Consider the following 18,463-nt stretch of genomic DNA (forward strand, 5'->3'; position numbering starts at 1 on the left):
TGTGATGGCGCCCACGGAGCGTTTCTGCCCGCAATAAAAATGGCAACCGCGCACCTTTCTTTCCTCCCTCCCGCGATACTGTAGGGACGGGAAAAATGGCGGCCGCCGGTGGCAACGGACGTTGCCCTCAACAACGATGGCGACCGCTTAGGGTTTAACGGCCGTTTCCGCGGACGAGCGGCGCCATGATTGTTAAGGGCAGAGAGAGGCCTCGCCGTTCTGAGAAATCGGCTTCGAATAGATTACAGTATATACGTGCCTGTGTACAGTGTTTATGATGCTATATACGTATTATATTACACTTTTGCATGTGTTATTATATATATGAGTGCATTATATAATATGCATACATATGCGTACACATTAAAAAAATGACATAATATAACTCAAATGTTTCTATAGGATATTTGATGAGATTGTATTATAGATGTGAGAGGCCGCGCCCCCTTCTCCCCTCCCGCCCCGCCCCCTTTCGGTGAGCGCCTGGGGGCCGCGGCGCCTGCCGGGAAATGCCTTGCATCCGGGAGGCCCCGGTGCATTCTGGGAGGCTGGCCCGGCGCCTGTCGGGCGGGCGGAGCGCGGAGAGCAGCCCCCCCTCACGCGGTGCCTGTCGGGTAACCCCCGCGCCCTCGTCCAATCGGCGGCCTGCTCTCCTGGCCTCGCGCGGTGGCTGCTGGGAGTCTGGCCCTGTCCCCGAGGCCCCTTCGCCGAGGAGGAAGAGGCGGCGGCGGCCCCGCGGTGCATGGTGGGTGAGGAGGAGGCTGCGGGGAGGGCAGCGCCCGGCGGAGAGGCCCAGCGGAGGCCGAGGCAGGGGCGGCGGGGGGCGCCTGGGCCTGCGCGCGAGGGGCATTGTGGGTAGGCCGAGGGAGGGAGGGAGGGAGGCCGCGTCGTCGGCGTCGTCGGGACGAGGCCCGGCAGCCCCTGGCGGCGGGGTCGGGGTCGCGGCCTCCCTCGGGATCCGCCCGCTGAGCAGCCATGGCAGACCCGGGACGGGCCGGAGCAGGTAAAGGGGGGCCCGCCCCGCCCCACGACGCCTCCTACCCCACCCACGAACACGCGATTAGCCCCCCAAAAAACAGAAGGGGGGCTAATCCGACTTCCATTCCTTACCCCCCCACCCCCACTTCGCACCCCAAAAGGAGATTCGGGATGGGGGTGCAGCTGCCTGGTGATGTTGTTGTTGTTGTGTAGGGAGGGACGCTCTCCCAGGGATGCTGCTGTGATTTGGGGCGCTGGGTTCGAGTGTGCGGAGGGGTTGGCTTTGCTTCTGCTTCCCCTACATTATTGTGCATTTTGCGTTCCCTGTGATCTCCGGATGAAGCGCAACATTTAATTAATAACGATAATAATAGCAATGACTTGGGAAGTCCTCCTGCTGCTGCTGCTGCTGCTGCTGCTGCTCCTCCTCCTCCTCCACCGTTTGCACCAGGGTTGCAAGCAAGAGAACCACCAGCAGCAGCAGGCAGAGGCCCAAGTGGTGCAGCTTTCCTCCTCCTCGCTTCCCTTGCTTAAAAAGAAGAATCCTAGAATTGAAGTGTTGGGAGGGACCTTTAAGCTTAGGGCTGCCACACGAGGAATTGTCTAGGTGCCCCCTCCCCGAAATGTATTCATTCATTTCATTTCTTTGTTGTTGTTGTTTAGTCGTTTAGTCGTGTCCGACTCTTCGTGACCCCATGGACCATAGCACGCCAGGCACTCCTGTCTTGCACTGCCTCCCGCAGTTTGGTCAAACTCATGTTCGTAGCTTCGAGAACACTGTCCAACCATCTTGTCCTCTGTCGTCCCCTTCTCCTAGTGCCCTCAATCTTTCCCAACATCAGGGTCTTTTCCAAGGATTCTTCTCTTCTCATGAGGTGGCCAAAGTATTGGAGCCTCAGCTTCACGATCTGTCCTTCCAGGGAGCACTCAGGGCTGATTTCCTTAAGAATGGATAGGTTTGATCTTCTAGCAGTCCATGGGACTCTCAAGAGTCTCCTCCAGCACCATAATTCAAAAGCATCAATTCTTCGGCGATCAGCCTTCTTTATGGTCCAGCTCTCACTTCCATACATCACTACTGGGAAAACCATAGCTTTAACTATACGGACCTTTGTCGGCAAGGTGATGTCTCTGCTTTTTAAGATGCTGTCTAGGTTTGTCATTGCTTTTCTCCCAAGAAGCAGGCGTCTTTTAATTTCGGGACTGCTGTCACCATCTGCAGTGATCAAGGAGCCCAAGAAAGTAAAATCTCTCACTGCCTCCATTTCTTCCCCTTCTATTTGCCAGGAGGTGATGGGACCGGTGGCCATGATCTTGGTTTTTTTGATGTTGAGCTTCAGACCATATTTTGCGCTCTCCTCTTTCACCCTCATTAAAAGGTTCTTTAATTCCTCCTCGCTTTCTGCCATCAAGGTTGTGTCATCTGCATATCTGAGGTTGTTGATATTTCTTCCGGCGATCTTAATTCCGGCTTGGGATTCATCTAGTCCAGCCTTTCGCATGATGAATTCTGCATATAAGTTAAATAAGCAGGGAGACAATATACAACCTTGTCGTACTCCTTTCCCAATTTTGAACCAATCAGTTGTTCCATATCCAGTTCTAACTGTAGCTTCTTGTCCCACATAGAGATTTCTCAGGAGACATATCAGTTTATATTTTAAAGTATTCTTGGAAGACAGTGTGGTGTAGTTACCACATTTATATCCCACCCTTTAGTCCACGGAGTACAGTTATTCCCTACAATGATCCTGCAAGGTAGGAGAAGAGGCTGTGACTGGCCCAAGTTCACCCCGCTCGTCTGACACTCTCACCGTTACCCCCCGCTGGCTTCCTAGAGTCCTTCTGTTGTGGGGCAGCTATGTAAATTAAGTAGGTAAATAAATAAATACGAAGAAAGCCAAATATCACTTAGAGAAGGATCTGAAATATTCAGAAGATTGAATTAGTTTTTATCCTTGAATTAGTTTTGTTTGATGTGTGAACATGCTGCAAGCCGCTTTCAGATTTGTTCTTTAGAATGTAAAGCGGTAAAGAAATGAAATGAATAATAAAAACAACAAACCTGTTCGGTTTCTGTTAATTGGTTCTCATGGGAAACTTACAGATTCTTGCTTCACACAATTAACTCAAGGCAGTGTCAATTCACTCTTGGCAGAAAGCCAAGGTCTGCCTGACCTGGAAACTACTCTCTGATTGGTTAACGGCCAGCACTGAACTCTGTTATCTAGGAATGCTAGCACAGTTGTTTTTTGTTGGGTGTTAGGAGTAGGAGTTCCTGTGTATGGTTGGAAAGAGAGAGAGACAGAGAGGATTTATTTTGCTTTGCTTTGTATGCAGAAACTCTGCTGGTTTTATTTTCTTTTAATAAATCCTGTAAATAGTTATTCTGCGTCTAGCCAACTAGTCATTTCCACCTCAGCTAGCTTCTGTGCTGTGCAGGAAAACTCTGCTACGTTTGGGCTAAAGCCACTAGAACTATGCTTGGACATTCCATTGTGGCAGCCATATTTTGAGTTTTGAACACTGTGATCCAGTACAGTACTGGTTTCTGGAAACCTCAGGAGGGGAGAGGTGCTCTTGTGCTCGGATCTTGCTTGCTGGTTCCCCATTGGGGCATCTGATCAACCACTGTGAGAGCAGGAGGCTGGGCAAGATAGATGGCCCACCTTTGGCCTGGGCTAGCAGCCAGTCTCTGCTGATGTCCTTCTGGTCTGAGGGGCCTCAAGAGATGGTCCCAAGGGCTGCTCTGCCCAGCCAGACCCCATTTCCCCGTCTCAGGACCTGGGCTGCCACAAAGCAGCCCAGCCCAGCCACATTTCCTCATGCCCATGCTCCCCAAAGCATGGAGGGCTTTCAAAAGAGGAACACACACCTTGCTCTGAATAACTTTGTCCCGATCCCTGTGAGGGGCAGGAGATCCTGGGCGCCCTGGAACTCACCACCGGAGGACGCTTGGAGGCTTTCTGCTGGGCAGGGGGCTCCTGGCAGAAGGGCTGGGGTTTGTGTGTGCTTCCGGCAGGAACAAGAAGGGGGCAGAGCCCAGGGTAGGCCGGCCCTGCCGTGGGGAGGAAGCTGTGTGGGGGTGCAGAGGTTGTGTGGGGACGATCCCGAAGTCGCAGCTTGTTTTGGAGGAAGGAGGAAGTGGCAGTTGCTCAATCCACCAGCTCCCTCTCCTCTCTCACCGAGCTTCTGCGGTTACTCAGAGCACGCCACGTGAAGAAGCATACAACAATAGAATTGTGGAGTGGAAAGGGACCCCGGGGGGTCATTTAGTCCAACCTGCTGCAATGCAGGGAGTCTTGTGCCCAATGTGGGGGCTTTTATCCCCGCAGGATTTGCTCACCTCTCGCTCGATGGTTGGGAAGCTGTTTGTGAAGAGAGTAGAACGTAAGAATGTAAGAGGAGCCTACTGCAGGATCAGGCCAAGGGGGGCATTGAGAAACTAGGAATCAAGATAGGCTGCCTTTGGGACTGGAGGTTCCATAAAAAGAATCATAAGAGCCCTGCTGGATGAGGCCAAAGGGACCCATCCTGGCCAGCAGCCTTTCCTCACAGGGGCCAACGTGATGCCCCCAAGGGAAACTCAAGACAAGAGCAACTTTTCCTTCCTGTGACTTCGAGCAGCTGGCATCCAGAACCATTTCTGCCTCTGACTGTGGAGGGCAGAGCATAGTCTCCATCATGGCTAGTAGCCATGGGTCACCTCCATCTCCTCCCCAAATTCCTCCAATCCTCTCTGAAATGCATCCTAGTTGGAGGCTGTCCCTGCCCCCCCCCCCCGCGAGAGGGATTTCCGCAGTGTGCTGCGCGAAGGACTTTCTCTTATCTGTTCTAAACTTCCCAGCGTTTGGCTTCCTTGGCTCTCTCTGAGCTCCAGTGTTACAAGAGAGGCAGAGGAGCCCTTCCTCTCCCCGCTTTCTCCACCCCATGTGCAATTCTGACTGCGCATGGGAGGGAGGGAAGGCGGCTGGGCACCGGTCTCCTGGGTTCCTTCCCCACCAGAGGCGGGCGGGCCAGGAAGCCCTTGAGTCTCGTGGCGCCTCTTGCGGAGTTGCAAAATATCCGGAGTGAGCAGTTCTGGGGAAACGCCAAAAGGGGTGGAGGCTGCGGCAGTTCATTTCAGACTTGGGTCTCTCTCCGGTGTGTGTCTTCACAAGCACAGAGGGGTGAGAGTCACCTTTAATGCTTCCTCCCCTCTCTCTCCCCCCTCCTTCCAGGCTGCCGGAGTCCGGATAGCTCTTCCCTCAGTTCTTCCCCACCGCTGCGAGGCACCGGAGCGTCCCCTCTGCCAGAGCCCTCGGCTCCCCTTCACCCTTCCATGATCGGCTCTGCCATGACCACCTCCATCAGCGGCCTGGGGTCTCCCTTCCCCGTCATCAGCTCCTCCATGGGGTCCCCGGGACTCCCAGCAACACCCTCCATCGGCTACGGACCTGTCAGCAGCCCCCAGGTAAGACTCCTCCCCTCCCACGGCAGCTGGGTGAAGGGGAGCAAATGGGCCGGGAGCCAAGATCTGTGCCTTCTGCACCACGATGGAGCAGAAGTAGTTGGGTGTGAGAGCAGGTCCGCCTGCGTAGGTTGATCAGGCTTTATGAACCCCCCGGGACCCAACTCTGAGGTCTTTCTCCGTGTGTCTCTTCCATGAGAGGTCCAGGTGGCAGCAACACAAGAATGGGCCTTTTCTGCAGTGGCTCCTCATTTGCGGGATGCTCTCCCCACCCAGGGAGGTTCAGCTGACGCCTTCATTAGACAACTTCAGGCGCCAGGCAAAAAAGTTCCTTTTTTCACCAGGCCTTTGGCTGATTGACATCCGTTGCCCTTTTAAAGCAGTTTGTTTTTATTATTCCTTCCAGTAGCACCTTAGAGACCAACTAAGTTTGTCATTGGTATGAGCTTTCGTGTGCATACACAAAAGTGCTACTGGAAGGAATTTTTAAATTTTGCTTCGACTACGGCAGAGCAACACGGCTACCTACCTGTTTTTATTATGTTTTGTGTGTGTTTTATATTGCAATTGTTGTGGGCTGCCCTGAGAGCTACAGATGGAGCGCAGCATACAAATTCTAATGGGAAATAAATAAACAGAAGAACAAGTAAATAGACTTGGTGACCGCTTAGTTCCCAGGCCCAAGTCAAAGTGCTGTTTTTGATCTACAAAGCTTTGCTGTTGTTATTAGAATATTTATTTAAACCCTGCCTTTTCCCCTGACTGGAATCAAGGCAGCTTACAGATAAAGTAGGAACAGCTAACAACCTAGGAAAAAGGAAAAGCGTTGTTAAAAAACCAATGTTAATAGAATTAAATGCAGACAGATGGATAGGTAGGAGGGTGGTAGTGTGAGAACGGAGCCTTTTCAGTGGTGGCTTCCCATTTGCAGAACACTCTTCCCAAGGAGGCTCACCTGGCACTTTTCGTTACACGTTTTCAGGCTCCTTCGGGGGGGGGGAATGGACATTCCTTTCCAAACAGGCCTTTGGCTTTTGTTTTTGTATTGGTATTATGTTTTAATGTACTGTGGGGTTGTAAGTTGCTTTGGGTTGCCATGGCAGAGAATGCATCCAAGGAATTGAATTATGTTAGTAATAAGATGAAAAATTATTTCATTTCCTCTCCTTCATATACACTGCTTGATTGTAAGAAAGAAACCAAGCGACCCTCAAAGCAACTTACAGGAAAGACATAACAACAAAATTATCACTAAGAGAAGTTGACAGCAATATTTTCAGACTTTCAAAAAACTGGCATAACAGTAGACTAAGATGCTAAGGTGCTTTTTTTAAATATATAGTAGACTTAAGAACCAAGGTGCATTGGGGGGAGGCGATTCGGCAGGTAAAGTGCATGTTAAGCACTTTACATCCCCATCACCACTCCTTGAGTGAATGGTCAGGCAGAGGCGCTCTGTGCAGACCAGGCTGCGTGACTGAGCCCTACCTGAAGGAGCGTCTCCACCCCCATCGTTCTGCCCGGACACTGAGGTCCACTGCCGAGGGCCTTCTGGCGGTTCCCTCGTTGCGAGAAGCCAAGTTGCAGGGAACCAGGCAGAGAGCCTTCTCGGTGGTGGCGCCCACCCTGTGGAACATCCTCCTACCAGATGTCAAAGAGAAAAACAACTACCAGACTTTTAGAAGACCAATAATAAATTATTATTGTTATTATTCTGCAGATCAACTCCACAGTGAACCTGTCGGGACTCCACTCAGTCAGCAGCTCGGACGATGTGAAGCCCCCGCTGGGCATGCGGGTGGTGGCTGGCCACCCCCACGGAGCCATGATGCCCGGGAAGCGGCTCTGCGCCATCTGCGGCGACCGGTCGTCAGGTGTGCGTGCGGACCTCGCGGGAGCCCCAGTCGGCGGAGTCGGTGTCTCTGGGGGGGGGGCGGGCGCTTGGGGCAGGGCGGTCAGTTCTGGTGTGGGTGGGGGCAGGGCTCGAGGCAGCTGGGTAGCGGGGGAGGTCTCAAGCTTGTTTGGAGGGGGCAGGGGAAGTGGGGAGTCGAGAGAGGGAGCAGAGGCAGCCCCTGCCTTCTAATAATAATACAGTGGTGCCTCGCTAGACGAATGCCCTGTAAGACGAATTTTTCACTTAACGAAGAGATTTTTCGAGCGGAGGTTGCCTTGCAAGATGAATTTGTTTTACGAAAAATTCGTCTAGCGAATCACAGTTTCCCATAGGAATGCATTGAAATTTAATTAATGCGTTCCTATGGGCAAATAAATAAATAAAAATTCAATGCATTCCTATGGGATTCGCTAGACAAATTTTTCATTATACGAATTGACCCGTGGAATGAATTAAATTCGTCTAGCGAGGCACCACTGCATTGGGAGAAAAAATTCGTAAGTCGAAGCAACCCTATCTAAAAATTCGTAAGTAGAAAAAATCCTATCTAAACCGCATCCAAGATGGCGGACGGAGCTCCGTTCGTAAGTAGAAACATTCGTAAGTAGAAGCAATATAAAAAAAATCCTTCAGTAGCACCTTAGAGACCAACTAAGTTTTTATTTTGGTATGAGCTTTCATGTGCATGTATCTGAGGAAGTGTGCATGCACACGAAAGCTCATACCAAAATAAAAACTTAGTTGGTCTTTAAGGTGCTACTGAAGGAATTTTTTATTTTGCTTCGACTCAGACCAACACGGCTACCTACCTGTAACTATTCGTAAGTAGAGTTATTCATAAGTAGAGGTACCACTGTATTGTTATATTATCATCATAGCTGCTTTGTGGGCTAGCAATATAATAATAATAATGCAAAGACTCCTTAGCGGTTGGGGTGGCAAGGAAGGGGCAGGTCTCTCTGTGTCTTCATGATCCGGGAGGGAGATAGTTTGTCACTCTGGGGTCTGCACAGAGACTGGACTGGGGTGAGGTCCTGCCAGAGGAAGACAAGGAGGGTTGGGCATATTTTGGCCCTTGCATGGGATTCCCAGTCTCCAAATTGGGCAAAGCTGGGGGTTTTTTGGGGGGTGGGGTGGGCAATCTAGTCTTGGATTCGTGGCGCATTTAAGGAAGAAGGAAGGGGTTGCCAAGGGCTGCCGGGGAGGGGGGGTGATGCTTTGGGGAACGGGGTGGGGGGGAGACTGTGAGGCCAAGGAAATTCCTGGGTTTTAGGGCGAGGGCCTAGGTGCCTCCCCCTTGAATACAGGCTGAGCCTGGGTTCTGCCTTGGGCGTTGGAGGTGCCCTGGGGGTGGGGAGGGTAGGTGGGTGGGTGAGGAGCTGCCCCTTCCTCCTCCTCCTGCTCCATGCCCCCCCGGCCCCCTTGCTGCCCCTGCTCACCCCGTCCGTCCGGCGCCCTCCCTCCAGGGAAGCACTACGGGGTCTACAGCTGCGAGGGCTGCAAAGGTTTCTTCAAGCGGACCATCCGGAAGGACCTGAGCTACACCTGCCGCGACAACAAGGACTGCATCGTGGACAAGCGCCAGCGCAACCGCTGCCAGTACTGCCGCTACCAGAAATGCCTGGCCACCGGCATGAAGCGCGAAGGTAGCGGGAGGGAGGGAGGGGGAGGCGGGGGAGGGGCTGCAGCAGGGGGAGGGGCCTCCCAAAGACAGGAGGGCGGGGGGGGAGAGAGATGCAGGGCCGCAGGGAGGGAGTCAGCTTCCTCGTAGATTTGTGGAGTAGGGGGAAAGGGACCTCCAGGGGTCATCCAGCCCAACCCCCTGCCTTGCCAGAATCACAACTTGAAAGGTGGCCACTCAACCTCTGCTTAGAAACCCCGTGGGAGGCCGTTCTGCAGTATAGCAGCTCCTTCTCTCAGAAGATCTTCTTCCTGGCCTTTAGTCGGAATCTCCTTGTAGCCGTGGGTTTAATTCCTTCCCTCCAGAGCAGGGGGAAACAAGCACACGCCCTCCTCCGTGTGGCAGCCCTTAAGGCAGGCACCCCCAAACTGCGGCCCTCCAGATGTTTTGGCCTACAACTCCCATGATCCCTAGCTAACAGAACCAGTGGTCAGGGGTGATGGGAATTGTAGTTTGGAGGTGCCTGCCTTAAGATAGTTGAAGATGGCTCTCCCATCTCCTCTCATTCCCTTATTCTCCAGGCTAAACATCCCTAGCTCCTTCACCCGTTCCTCATAAGTCTTAGTTTTCAGGCCCTTGATCCTCCTGGTCACCCTCCTCTGCCCACATTCCAGCTTGTCAATACCCTTTTTGAATTACAGTGGTCCCTCGAGTTACAAACGCTTCAGGTTACAAACTCCGCTAATCCATAAATAGTACCTCGGGTTAAGAACTTTGCTTCAGGATGAGAACAGAAATTGTGCTCCAGCGGTGCGGCAGCAGCAGGAGGCCCCATTAGCTAAAGTGGTGCTTCAGGTTAAGAACAGTTTCAGGTTAAGAACGGACCTCCAGAACGAATGAAGTTCTTAACCCGAGGTACCACTGTATGGTGCCCAGAATTGGACACAGTATTCCAAGTGTGGCCTAAGTAAGGCAGAATAGAGTGGGACTATCATTTCCTTTAATCTGGATCAGGCATCCCCAAACCCGGCCCTCCAGCTGTTTTGGGACTACAATTCTCATCATCCCTGACCACTGGTCCTGTTAGCTAGGGATGATGGGAGTTGTAGTCCTAAAACATCTGGAGGGCCGGGTTGGGGGTGCCTGATCTGGATGCTACACTTCTCTTGCTGCAGCCTAGAATAGCTTAGCTTTTTTTTTTTTTGCTGCTGCTGCTGCTGCATCACCCTGTGGACTCATGTTCAGCTTGTGGTCCACCAAAACCCCTAGATCCTTCTCACATGTCCTGCTAGTAAGCCAGGTGTCCCCCCCCCATCCTCTATGGTTCTTCCTGCCTAAGTGCAGACCCTGACCTTTGTTCCCGTTGAAATGCATTCTGTTATCTTGGGCCCAGTTCTCCAATCGGTTAAGGTCATTTTGGTCCTCTGCAGAATGGATGAGCACCCCCCACCCTCACTTCTTTAACTGGGGTGCCCAGAACTGGACACGGGACTGACCCAAAGTGCCCTGCCCATTCCTGGGGTGGCTCAGCGCCACACACTCCCTTCTGCCGTGTTGTTTTAGCTGTGATTCTGGCATTGCAGAGGGTTGGGCTGGATGACCCCTGGGGGCCCCTGCCAGATCGTAGCCCTTGCTGACGACTCTGAGCAAGAGGGTAGCTTCCTTGAGTGAGGGCTTATGCAGTGAAGCGGTGACCCACCCTCCTTTCTTTTGCTGCTCCTACTCCTGTCTCGCACTGCTTTGACTGCAGAAGGTTAAGGAGAAGGACTTTGGAAGGCAGGTGTGGGAGCCCCCAGGGAGCTGCAGCCCACCTTCTGAGGCAGCGCTGGGCTCCTAGGGCAGAGCGGAATAGCGCAGGTCCCTTCTTCTGAGGTAGCGGGGGAGAGAGCCTTCCGTCCCTCAAATCAGCGGCATCCAGATTTGGTTGGACTCGAACTCTGGCCGGCGCAACCCAGAGGTTGACAGGAGCCGTGGAGCCAAACCCCTGCAGGGTACTGGGTTTGGGGAGGGGGGACTGTGGGGGGAGCGGTCCAGGCAGCCCAGGGGTAGTAGTTCCAACAGCCCACCTCCGGAGGGAGCAGTGGCGGCAGCGGTTGATCTCTGTGTTCGTCCTCCTCCCCTTCCCCCTCGGCAGGGATCCCCGCCCGTGCTCCCTTTGGGTTCGGGGGGAGCAGTGGCGGGGGTCGCGTTGCCTCGCCCCACCGTGGAGCTCCTGCGGGGCCTGTTCGGTGGTGGCCCCGCCCCACCTACCCAGAATCCCCCCTCTCTCTCAGCCTACGTGTTTGAGGCAGAGAGAGAGGGGGGATGGAGTTTGTGCTTGGGGTGATTCCTTGAGGATCCTCGACTTTTCCCTCTCCCTGCCTCCCCCTTCTCTCTCTGCTTTCTGGGGGGGGGGAGTGGGACCTGCCCTCATCTCGTTCCTCACCCCCACCTCTCTCTCTCTCTCTCTCTTTCTCTCCCCCCTCCCCCCGCTCTCCCGGGGTCGTGGCGCCCGCGGTCCCCCACAGCGGTGCAGGAGGAGCGCCAGCGCGGGAAAGACAAGGACGGGGAGGGGGATCTGGCTGGGGGCGGGGCCAACGAGGACATGCCGGTGGAGAAGATTCTGGAGGCGGAGTTGGCCGTGGAGCAGAAGTCCGACCAGGGGGTGGACGGAGCCGGCGCCACGGGGGGCAGCTCGGTGAGTTGGGGTGGTGGTGCTGCGGGATCAGAACGCTCGCCCCAGACGTTTGACGTCAACGAGGTAAATACCCGGCGGGGGGAGAGGGAAATGAGGGGAGGGGGGCTGGGACAGGTGGGGGGCTCACTGCCTCTGCTCTGTTGGTTGTGGGCAGGGGGGGGGGGCGGCAAGGGCTGGGATTGCCTGTGATGCCCCAGGGCAGTGGAGGGGAGCTGGTTTGCCGGGAATAGTTTGGCCGTGCGTAGTTAAGCTGGGGAACTCCTTGCCGCAGGAGGAGTGGGTTGCCTGCTGCAGACTTTGGACAGCTAGGAAAGAGGATTGGGCAGATACACGGAGGGGGCTGTTGCTGCCCTCTAACCCCAGAGGCAGAAAATGCACCCGGAACCCATCTGCTGGAAGCTGCAGGAGAATGTTGGTCTTGGGTTCGAATGCTGCTTTCAGGCTTCCGGCTGGCCTCCGAGAACAGGACTGCCCTGAGCTCTTGTGATGAAGGGCCGTATTTAAATCTAATAATCACAGCAATTGGATGTTGGACTGGGGGGGAGCGGCATCCCATTCCGGGAAGGGTATTGAGTGGCGCCCAGCTGGGTCGGGGATGGGGGTAGGAGGGGCAGAGCAGGGGTGGGTCGGGATTCCTGGTCTCTTGCACAGCAGGGGAGCAGCAAGCAGGGGTGTCTTTTTGGGGGGGGGTGGCGTTTCTGGAAGCTGTCTTTCTCCTGACGGAAACCTGCCCACCCACCGGCCCGGCCTCCTCCCTCCTCCCTCTCTCTGCTCCTGCAGCCCAACGACCCCGTCACCAACATCTGCCAGGCGGCCGACAAGCAGCTTTTCACCCTGGTGGAGTGGGCCAAGCGCATCCCCCACTTCTCGGAGCTGCCCCTCGATGACCAGGTCATCCTGCTTCGGGCGGGTGAGTGAGTGGCGGGGGACCCTCCTAGCCCAGTGTCTTCTGTAGGCGCCCATTCCAAATATCACTGTATTTTATCCAAATAAAGTCTCCCTCCGTAAGCTGCCTGTTCGTATGTTGCCAGACCATCGGTGGAGGGGAATTGCATTCTTATTCTTCCCCTTCATCCCTTTCAGTCTCTCTCTTGCCACAATTAGGGCAGTGTTTCTCAACCTTTTTCCGACTACGTTTCCTTCCTGTTGCCCCCCCCCCCCAATCCTACCGGTAGAAAGGGAGCTATTCTGTTTGTAAATGGAACATGTTTTATTTTTAACTTCTATTATTATTATGGTATATTAATTACATAATTTCACTTGTGGCCCCTGTGGAATATCCTCTGGGGGGGCAGGGGTCCCTATGGCCCCTGGTTGATAAACGCTGCATTAGGGCATGGAGAATCCCTTTTTGCTGTCCCACATTGTCAATTTCCATACAATGGGTATACAGTGGAACCTCGGTTGTCAAACGCTTTGGAAGTCGAACTTTTTGGCCAGCAACCCAGAAGTGAATGCTTCCGTTTTCCGAGTGTGCCTCGGAGATCCGGAGCAGATTAAGTTCAACAAGCAAGGTATATAGTAGTTTGAAAGAATATTGAAAACCTTTTCCCATCTTGTTTATATATTCCAGCACTTGCTCCCCAAACTCACTAAGTGCGGGGCACAGTAAAAGCATCTATTTCCAACAACCATTGTCCATATTAAGTCTCAAGCAAAGAGCTACATTAGATGGGGAGTCCAATAGATTCTAAATAGTATTTTCTGTTGTGTAAGTCTTAACTTATGGCCTCATGGAACTCCCTTCCACTGGAGGCAGGGGTGGCCGCCATCCTGGATTGCTTTGAATTAGGCCAGGGATGTCCAACTCCCAAGAGACTGAGATCTACTCCCAGAAAAAAAGGCAGTGATCTCCCCATTTGGGGGGGGGGAGTTCAGAGTTGTCAAGCGTTTTTTTAGGAGAGCAGGTCAAAGTTGTTGACCTATTCTTAGGAGGGACTTCCCAAAGTTATTGACTTTTTTTGGGGGGGTCCCAAAGTTGTTGAGGTATTTTTAACAGTAAGTGTGAAGAATTGGAATAAATCGCTCAGAAGCAACACAGCCGCTAACAGGCGAACACAGCGCTCCAGAAGACAACAAAGGAACGCCCACGGAAAGACCAAGACATGATTCTAAACAACACAAACGATAAGGATCCCGCGATCAACCATGGTCACCCAGGGATCGACCTGTCGATCGCAGTCAATCAGTTGGACACCCCTGAATTAGGCGAATCTCCCCCCCCCCGCCCTCCTAACACCCCATTCCTTTCTCTCTCCAGGCTGGAACGAGCTGCTCATTGCCTCCTTCTCCCACCGCTCAATTTCCGTGAAAGACGGCATCCTGCTGGCCACCGGCCTCCACGTGCACCGCAACAGCGCCCACAGCGCCGGCGTGGGGGCCATCTTTGACAGGTGGGTGGCTGCCCTCGGTTGGGGCGGGTAGACGGGGCTTTTCTCTCCTGCTGCTGACTCCCCGCCCTCCCCTCCGTCCCGCCAGGGTCCTGACAGAGCTGGTGTCCAAGATGCGAGACATGCGCATGGACAAGACAGAGCTGGGCTGCCTGCGGGCCATCATCCTCTTCAATCCAGGTGAGCGGCAGAGGAGGGGCCTGGGGGGGCCTGGGGCAGCAGGAGGGTGTGTGCGTGGCCCCCTTCCTTCCCCTCGTCCTGGCGGCAGGGTTGCAAGGGTCTTGAGACCCTCCTTTCCTGAGCGCCTCCTTCTCCCTCTCCGGCAGATGCAAAGGGTCTCTCCAACCCCGGAGAGGTGGAGCTGTTGCGAGAGAAGGTCTACGCCTCCCTCGAGTCCTACTGCAAACAGAAGTATCCTGAGCAACAGGGCAGGTACGGGCAGGCAGGGATTTGGGGGTAGGGGGCTGCGCTGGGAAAAGTAATTTCCTCCTGCATAATCCAAATATTTTACATCTCCATTATGTCCAAACTTCACCATTATGCCTCATGTGTTATTCCAGTCCTGCTAACAGTTTTGTTTATAATGGTTTTTTGAGATAAATTATAAATTCCCCCCCATTCCTTATTTGAAATTTTGGCCTTCCTGATTTCTGAGTCTTCCGGCCATTTTTGCCAATTTGGCATAATCCATCAACTTCACTTTCCATTCTTCTCTGGTAGGGACTTTTATCTTCTTTCCATCTCTGGGCCAATGACATCCATGCAGCCGTGGTCACATACATCAATAATCTTTTATGCTCCCTTGTCATTTCGGCACCTAGGATTCCTAAAAGAAAAGCTTTGGGTTTTTTTGAAAAAGTTATATTCATTCATTATATATCATTTCCCAAATTCATTATATAAATTTATATATATATATAAATTTCCCAAATTCATTATATATCATTTCCCAAAATTATTTTACTACCCTGCATGTCCACCACATGTGATAAACGTTGCCTTCTTTTTCCTTACATTTCCAACATACATTTGATTATGCATTTTTGCTAATTGACTGGGAGTTAAATACCAGCGGCGCATCATTTTCACATAGTTTTCTTTCAGCATGTAACATGCTGTAAATTTTAAATCCCAATTCCATAACTTCTCCCACCCCACCCCCCGGGATATTCTCACTCCACAAAAACTGGCCTTTGCGGAGGGCAGGGCAGCTGCCGCCGGGGCTCCCCTTGCGTCCTGTGGCAGGGAGTTCCGCCGTTGCCAGCCGGGGACTTTGACGCCTCTCCCCGCTGTTCCAGGTTTGCCAAGCTGCTCCTGCGTCTTCCTGCGCTGCGTTCCATCGGGCTGAAGTGCCTGGAACACCTCTTCTTCTTCAAGCTGATTGGGGACACCCCCATCGACACCTTCCTGATGGAGATGCTGGAAGCCCCCCACCAGATGTCCTGACCGCCCTCTTCCTCCTCCTCCCCCCAAGTCACTCCTGCTGACGGAAAGAAAGGGGGTGCAGAGCGGGCTCCGCTTTTGTGGGGATCGCGGCAGGGGCTGGACTTGGTGCCCCTCACTCGCCTCTCTCTTCGCCACGACACCGGCCATCCCATCAGATGCCTCTCTTCCCCCCCCCCAACATGCCCGCCCCACGCACCCCCCACCACCACCTCCAGAAGAGCCCCCAAAGTGAGGTGGTGTTGGGCTTCCTCAACGGATGGATTTTTAGGGGTTCAGGACATGGGAGGGGTTGCTTTCTGGCCAGATCTCCCTGACACACTCCAGGGCTGTGGGGGGCAATTTATGTTTGGGGGAGCACATCCTTGCCCCTTCCTCGATGGGGGGAAGGGATGCGGTCAGGAAATCAGGTTTTAAAGGCATGGTACTGTGTTTCGGGGGGGGAGCCCTCTCTTTGCTGTGTGGGTCTCCTGTGCACCCCCACTGCCCACCTTTGAGCTTTGCAGGCTGGGGGGGGAGGTCTCCCCTCTTCCCTCTTCCCTCTGCCCCACGGATACAAACAGCTGGGTTCTGTGCTTGCGAGGGGCCGGGCGGGGGGCTTTTGGGGTGCAGCTCCCAACCCCCAAAGAGGATTCACGCGACAGACTTATTTTAGAGAATGTGGGGAGGGGCACGGTAACCTCCCACCGACAGCCCCGTCACCTTAAAGTAGGGGCACTTTTTTAAAAAAAGAAAAAATGGTTTCTAAGGTATTTGGGGAATGCTAAGCTTGTAGGGGGAAGGGGTCGAGTTTATACCTCAATAATGGTTATCAGAAAATACGGTTTCCTAGATTCTTCCCACCCCCACCCCCCAGGTAGAGGGCTAAGCAAACCCCTTTCCCTCTCCTCTCTTTCTTCCCACCCCCCAAAAATTTCTGGTTTAGCACTTTGGACGTGGCCCTGTTCCTCATCTATGCAAGGAGGTGTGGAGTTTGGGGAGGGAGGGTGGGACAATAGAGAGCTTCCCCCCCCCCTGCATGTGTTTCTTGCCAGGAAACTGCCCCCCCCCAAAAAAACCCACAAAGCTGAGGAGGTTCCCATTTCGCTTCCTCCCTCCCCCAAGAATGTCATGGGCAACCTGCTCAGATGGACGGTATATAAATAATAAAATTATTATTATTGGGGGGGGGGAGAGCTGGGTTGATGCTCTTGATGTCCCCCCCCCCCAGTCATCTGACCTCAAGGTCGGTGGGGAGGAATCAAGTGCTCCCCCCCTAATATCCCTTTGGGTCTTTACTCCTCCTCCATTCTCCTTGGGGTGTCCTGGTCAGGGGGGGGGGCTGGCGGTGACCCACATGCATGGCTCTGCTCTCTATTTGCCCTCCTGCCCCCTCCCTCAGCATGCCCATATTCATTCGCTGCTTCCCCACCCCATTTATTTTATTTCTGTTATTAAACACACACACCCAACTTGAATCTCTGCTTCTGGAACATGTTGATTTTAATAAAAGCTGCTCTTTCCGGAGGGGGGCTCCCCCTCCCCCCTCTCCATGTGTGCGTGTGTGGGCTCCACTAATTTATCAGTCTCTTCTCTCCCCCCCCCCCGACTCTGGCGTAGGAGCCACAAAACTGCTCCCCAGACCCTTACTCCCTGGGCCCCTTTCTTGGGATCGCATGCCAACGAGCAGCAGAGTCTCTGAGCGCGTACAGAGGGTCTGCGAACATGCATGAAAGAGGCAGGGAGTTTAGGAGTGGGGGCCTGTCCCTCTGCATCACGGGCTTCCCTGAAACATTGGGGGGGGGCTGAGTGTGGGGTCCGAACCTGAGGTGGCAGATCAGGAGTGAGGCCTCAGTAAAGGGATCATAAGGAAAAGGCTTGGAAATAAATCTGCCCATCTAATAACGCCATTCCCCAAATCTATGGGGGACCTCATTTGGAATCCTGTGCCGGTTCTGGTTGCCTTGCTTCAAGGAGGATATTGTAGGGTGGGACAAGGGCAACCAAAACGATCGAGGGGGTAGAGACACCCCCTTATGAAGAAAGGAGGCAGAATTTCTAGTTTAGCAAAAAGGCAAGAGTTGACATGGTCATAGTTGATTGGCACCTGTCAATGGAGTGAAGTTCTTCATGGGTGAAGTCAAACGGTTGGGAGGTTGCAGTCCCTGCTGCTGTAGAGACTGAGATGGGAGAGACATGTTTTGTTGCAGCTGGGGCAGATTAACGCACCCGGTTGTGAAGATGCAACCGGGACATTCCTTCTCGTAATTTTAGGTTGCGAACCGCCCTGAGATCTATGGGCATACGGCGGTAAACAAATTCAATTAATATTCACCATCAACCCTGCGCCTCCCAGCGGCCATTCCTCCTCTGGTCACTCCTACGGATGTACTACCTGACCCTGGTGGTCTGCAAGGGATTCCCACCCAGCAGGGTTGCCAACCTTCACGTCCCTTTTGCAGACATCTTTCTAACGCAGAGTGGCAGTATAGGAGGGCAGCCCCAGTGCTAGAGATTATTAGGACTGCAGAGCACGAGACTCTTAATCCCAGGGTTGTGGGGCAAAAAGAAAAAATTGCAGGCGGTTGGACTAAGTTGCCCTCATGGTCCCAACTCTAATTATTCTAAATCGGCCAATATAATGCTGTTCTATAAATCTGTGGGTGTTGTAGAGCTGGGAAAGGTTCAGGAAAGGGCTGCCCTCGGGCGAAGGAGTGGCTCCCCTTGGAAGGAAGATTGCAGCACTGGGGACTTCCAAGTATCCTGAATGTTGGAAGATTCAGATGAAATAAAGCCCTTCGTGCGCAATGAAAGGCACAAATACAGGATGGGTGACACCTGGCTTGAGAGCAGTACATGTGAAAAGGATCTAGGAGTCTTGGTAGACCACAAACTTGACATGAGTCAGCAGTGTGATGCAGCAGCTAAAAAAGCCAATGCAATTCTGGGCTGCATGCAGGCATGTCAAACATGCAGCCCTCCAGATGTTTTGGACTACAATTCCTATCTTCCCCAACCACTGGTCCTGCTA

At 53.3% G+C, this 18,463-nt stretch overlaps 1 protein-coding gene across 3 annotated transcripts; it reads left to right on the forward strand.

The window, feature by feature from the left end:
* Positions 1-546: 546 nt before the first annotated feature.
* RXRB (retinoid X receptor beta) lies at positions 547-16,989 on the forward strand. Of its 3 annotated transcripts, none has more exons than XM_035107733.2 (10): positions 547-745; positions 5,199-5,431; positions 7,149-7,302; positions 8,789-8,968; positions 11,451-11,683; positions 12,401-12,530; positions 13,881-14,013; positions 14,099-14,190; positions 14,337-14,442; positions 15,309-16,989. In XM_035107733.2, the coding sequence occupies exons 2-10, from the start codon at positions 5,300-5,302 to the stop codon at positions 15,454-15,456; spliced, it is 1,308 nt and encodes a 435-aa protein (XP_034963624.1). In that variant the 5' UTR covers positions 547-745; positions 5,199-5,299; the 3' UTR covers positions 15,457-16,989. The 3 variants fall into 3 exon arrangements, with proteins under 3 accessions (XP_034963624.1, XP_034963622.1, XP_034963623.1); XM_035107731.2 differs by lacking the exon at positions 547-745 and adding an exon at positions 763-1,003; XM_035107732.2 differs by lacking the exon at positions 547-745 and adding an exon at positions 764-1,003 and having other exon boundaries at positions 11,451-11,620.
* Positions 16,990-18,463: the final 1,474 nt, after the last annotated feature.

Source organism: Zootoca vivipara, chromosome 2, assembly GCF_963506605.1.
Source record: "Zootoca vivipara chromosome 2, rZooViv1.1, whole genome shotgun sequence".
NCBI classification, from domain to species: Eukaryota; Metazoa; Chordata; class Lepidosauria; order Squamata; family Lacertidae; genus Zootoca; species Zootoca vivipara.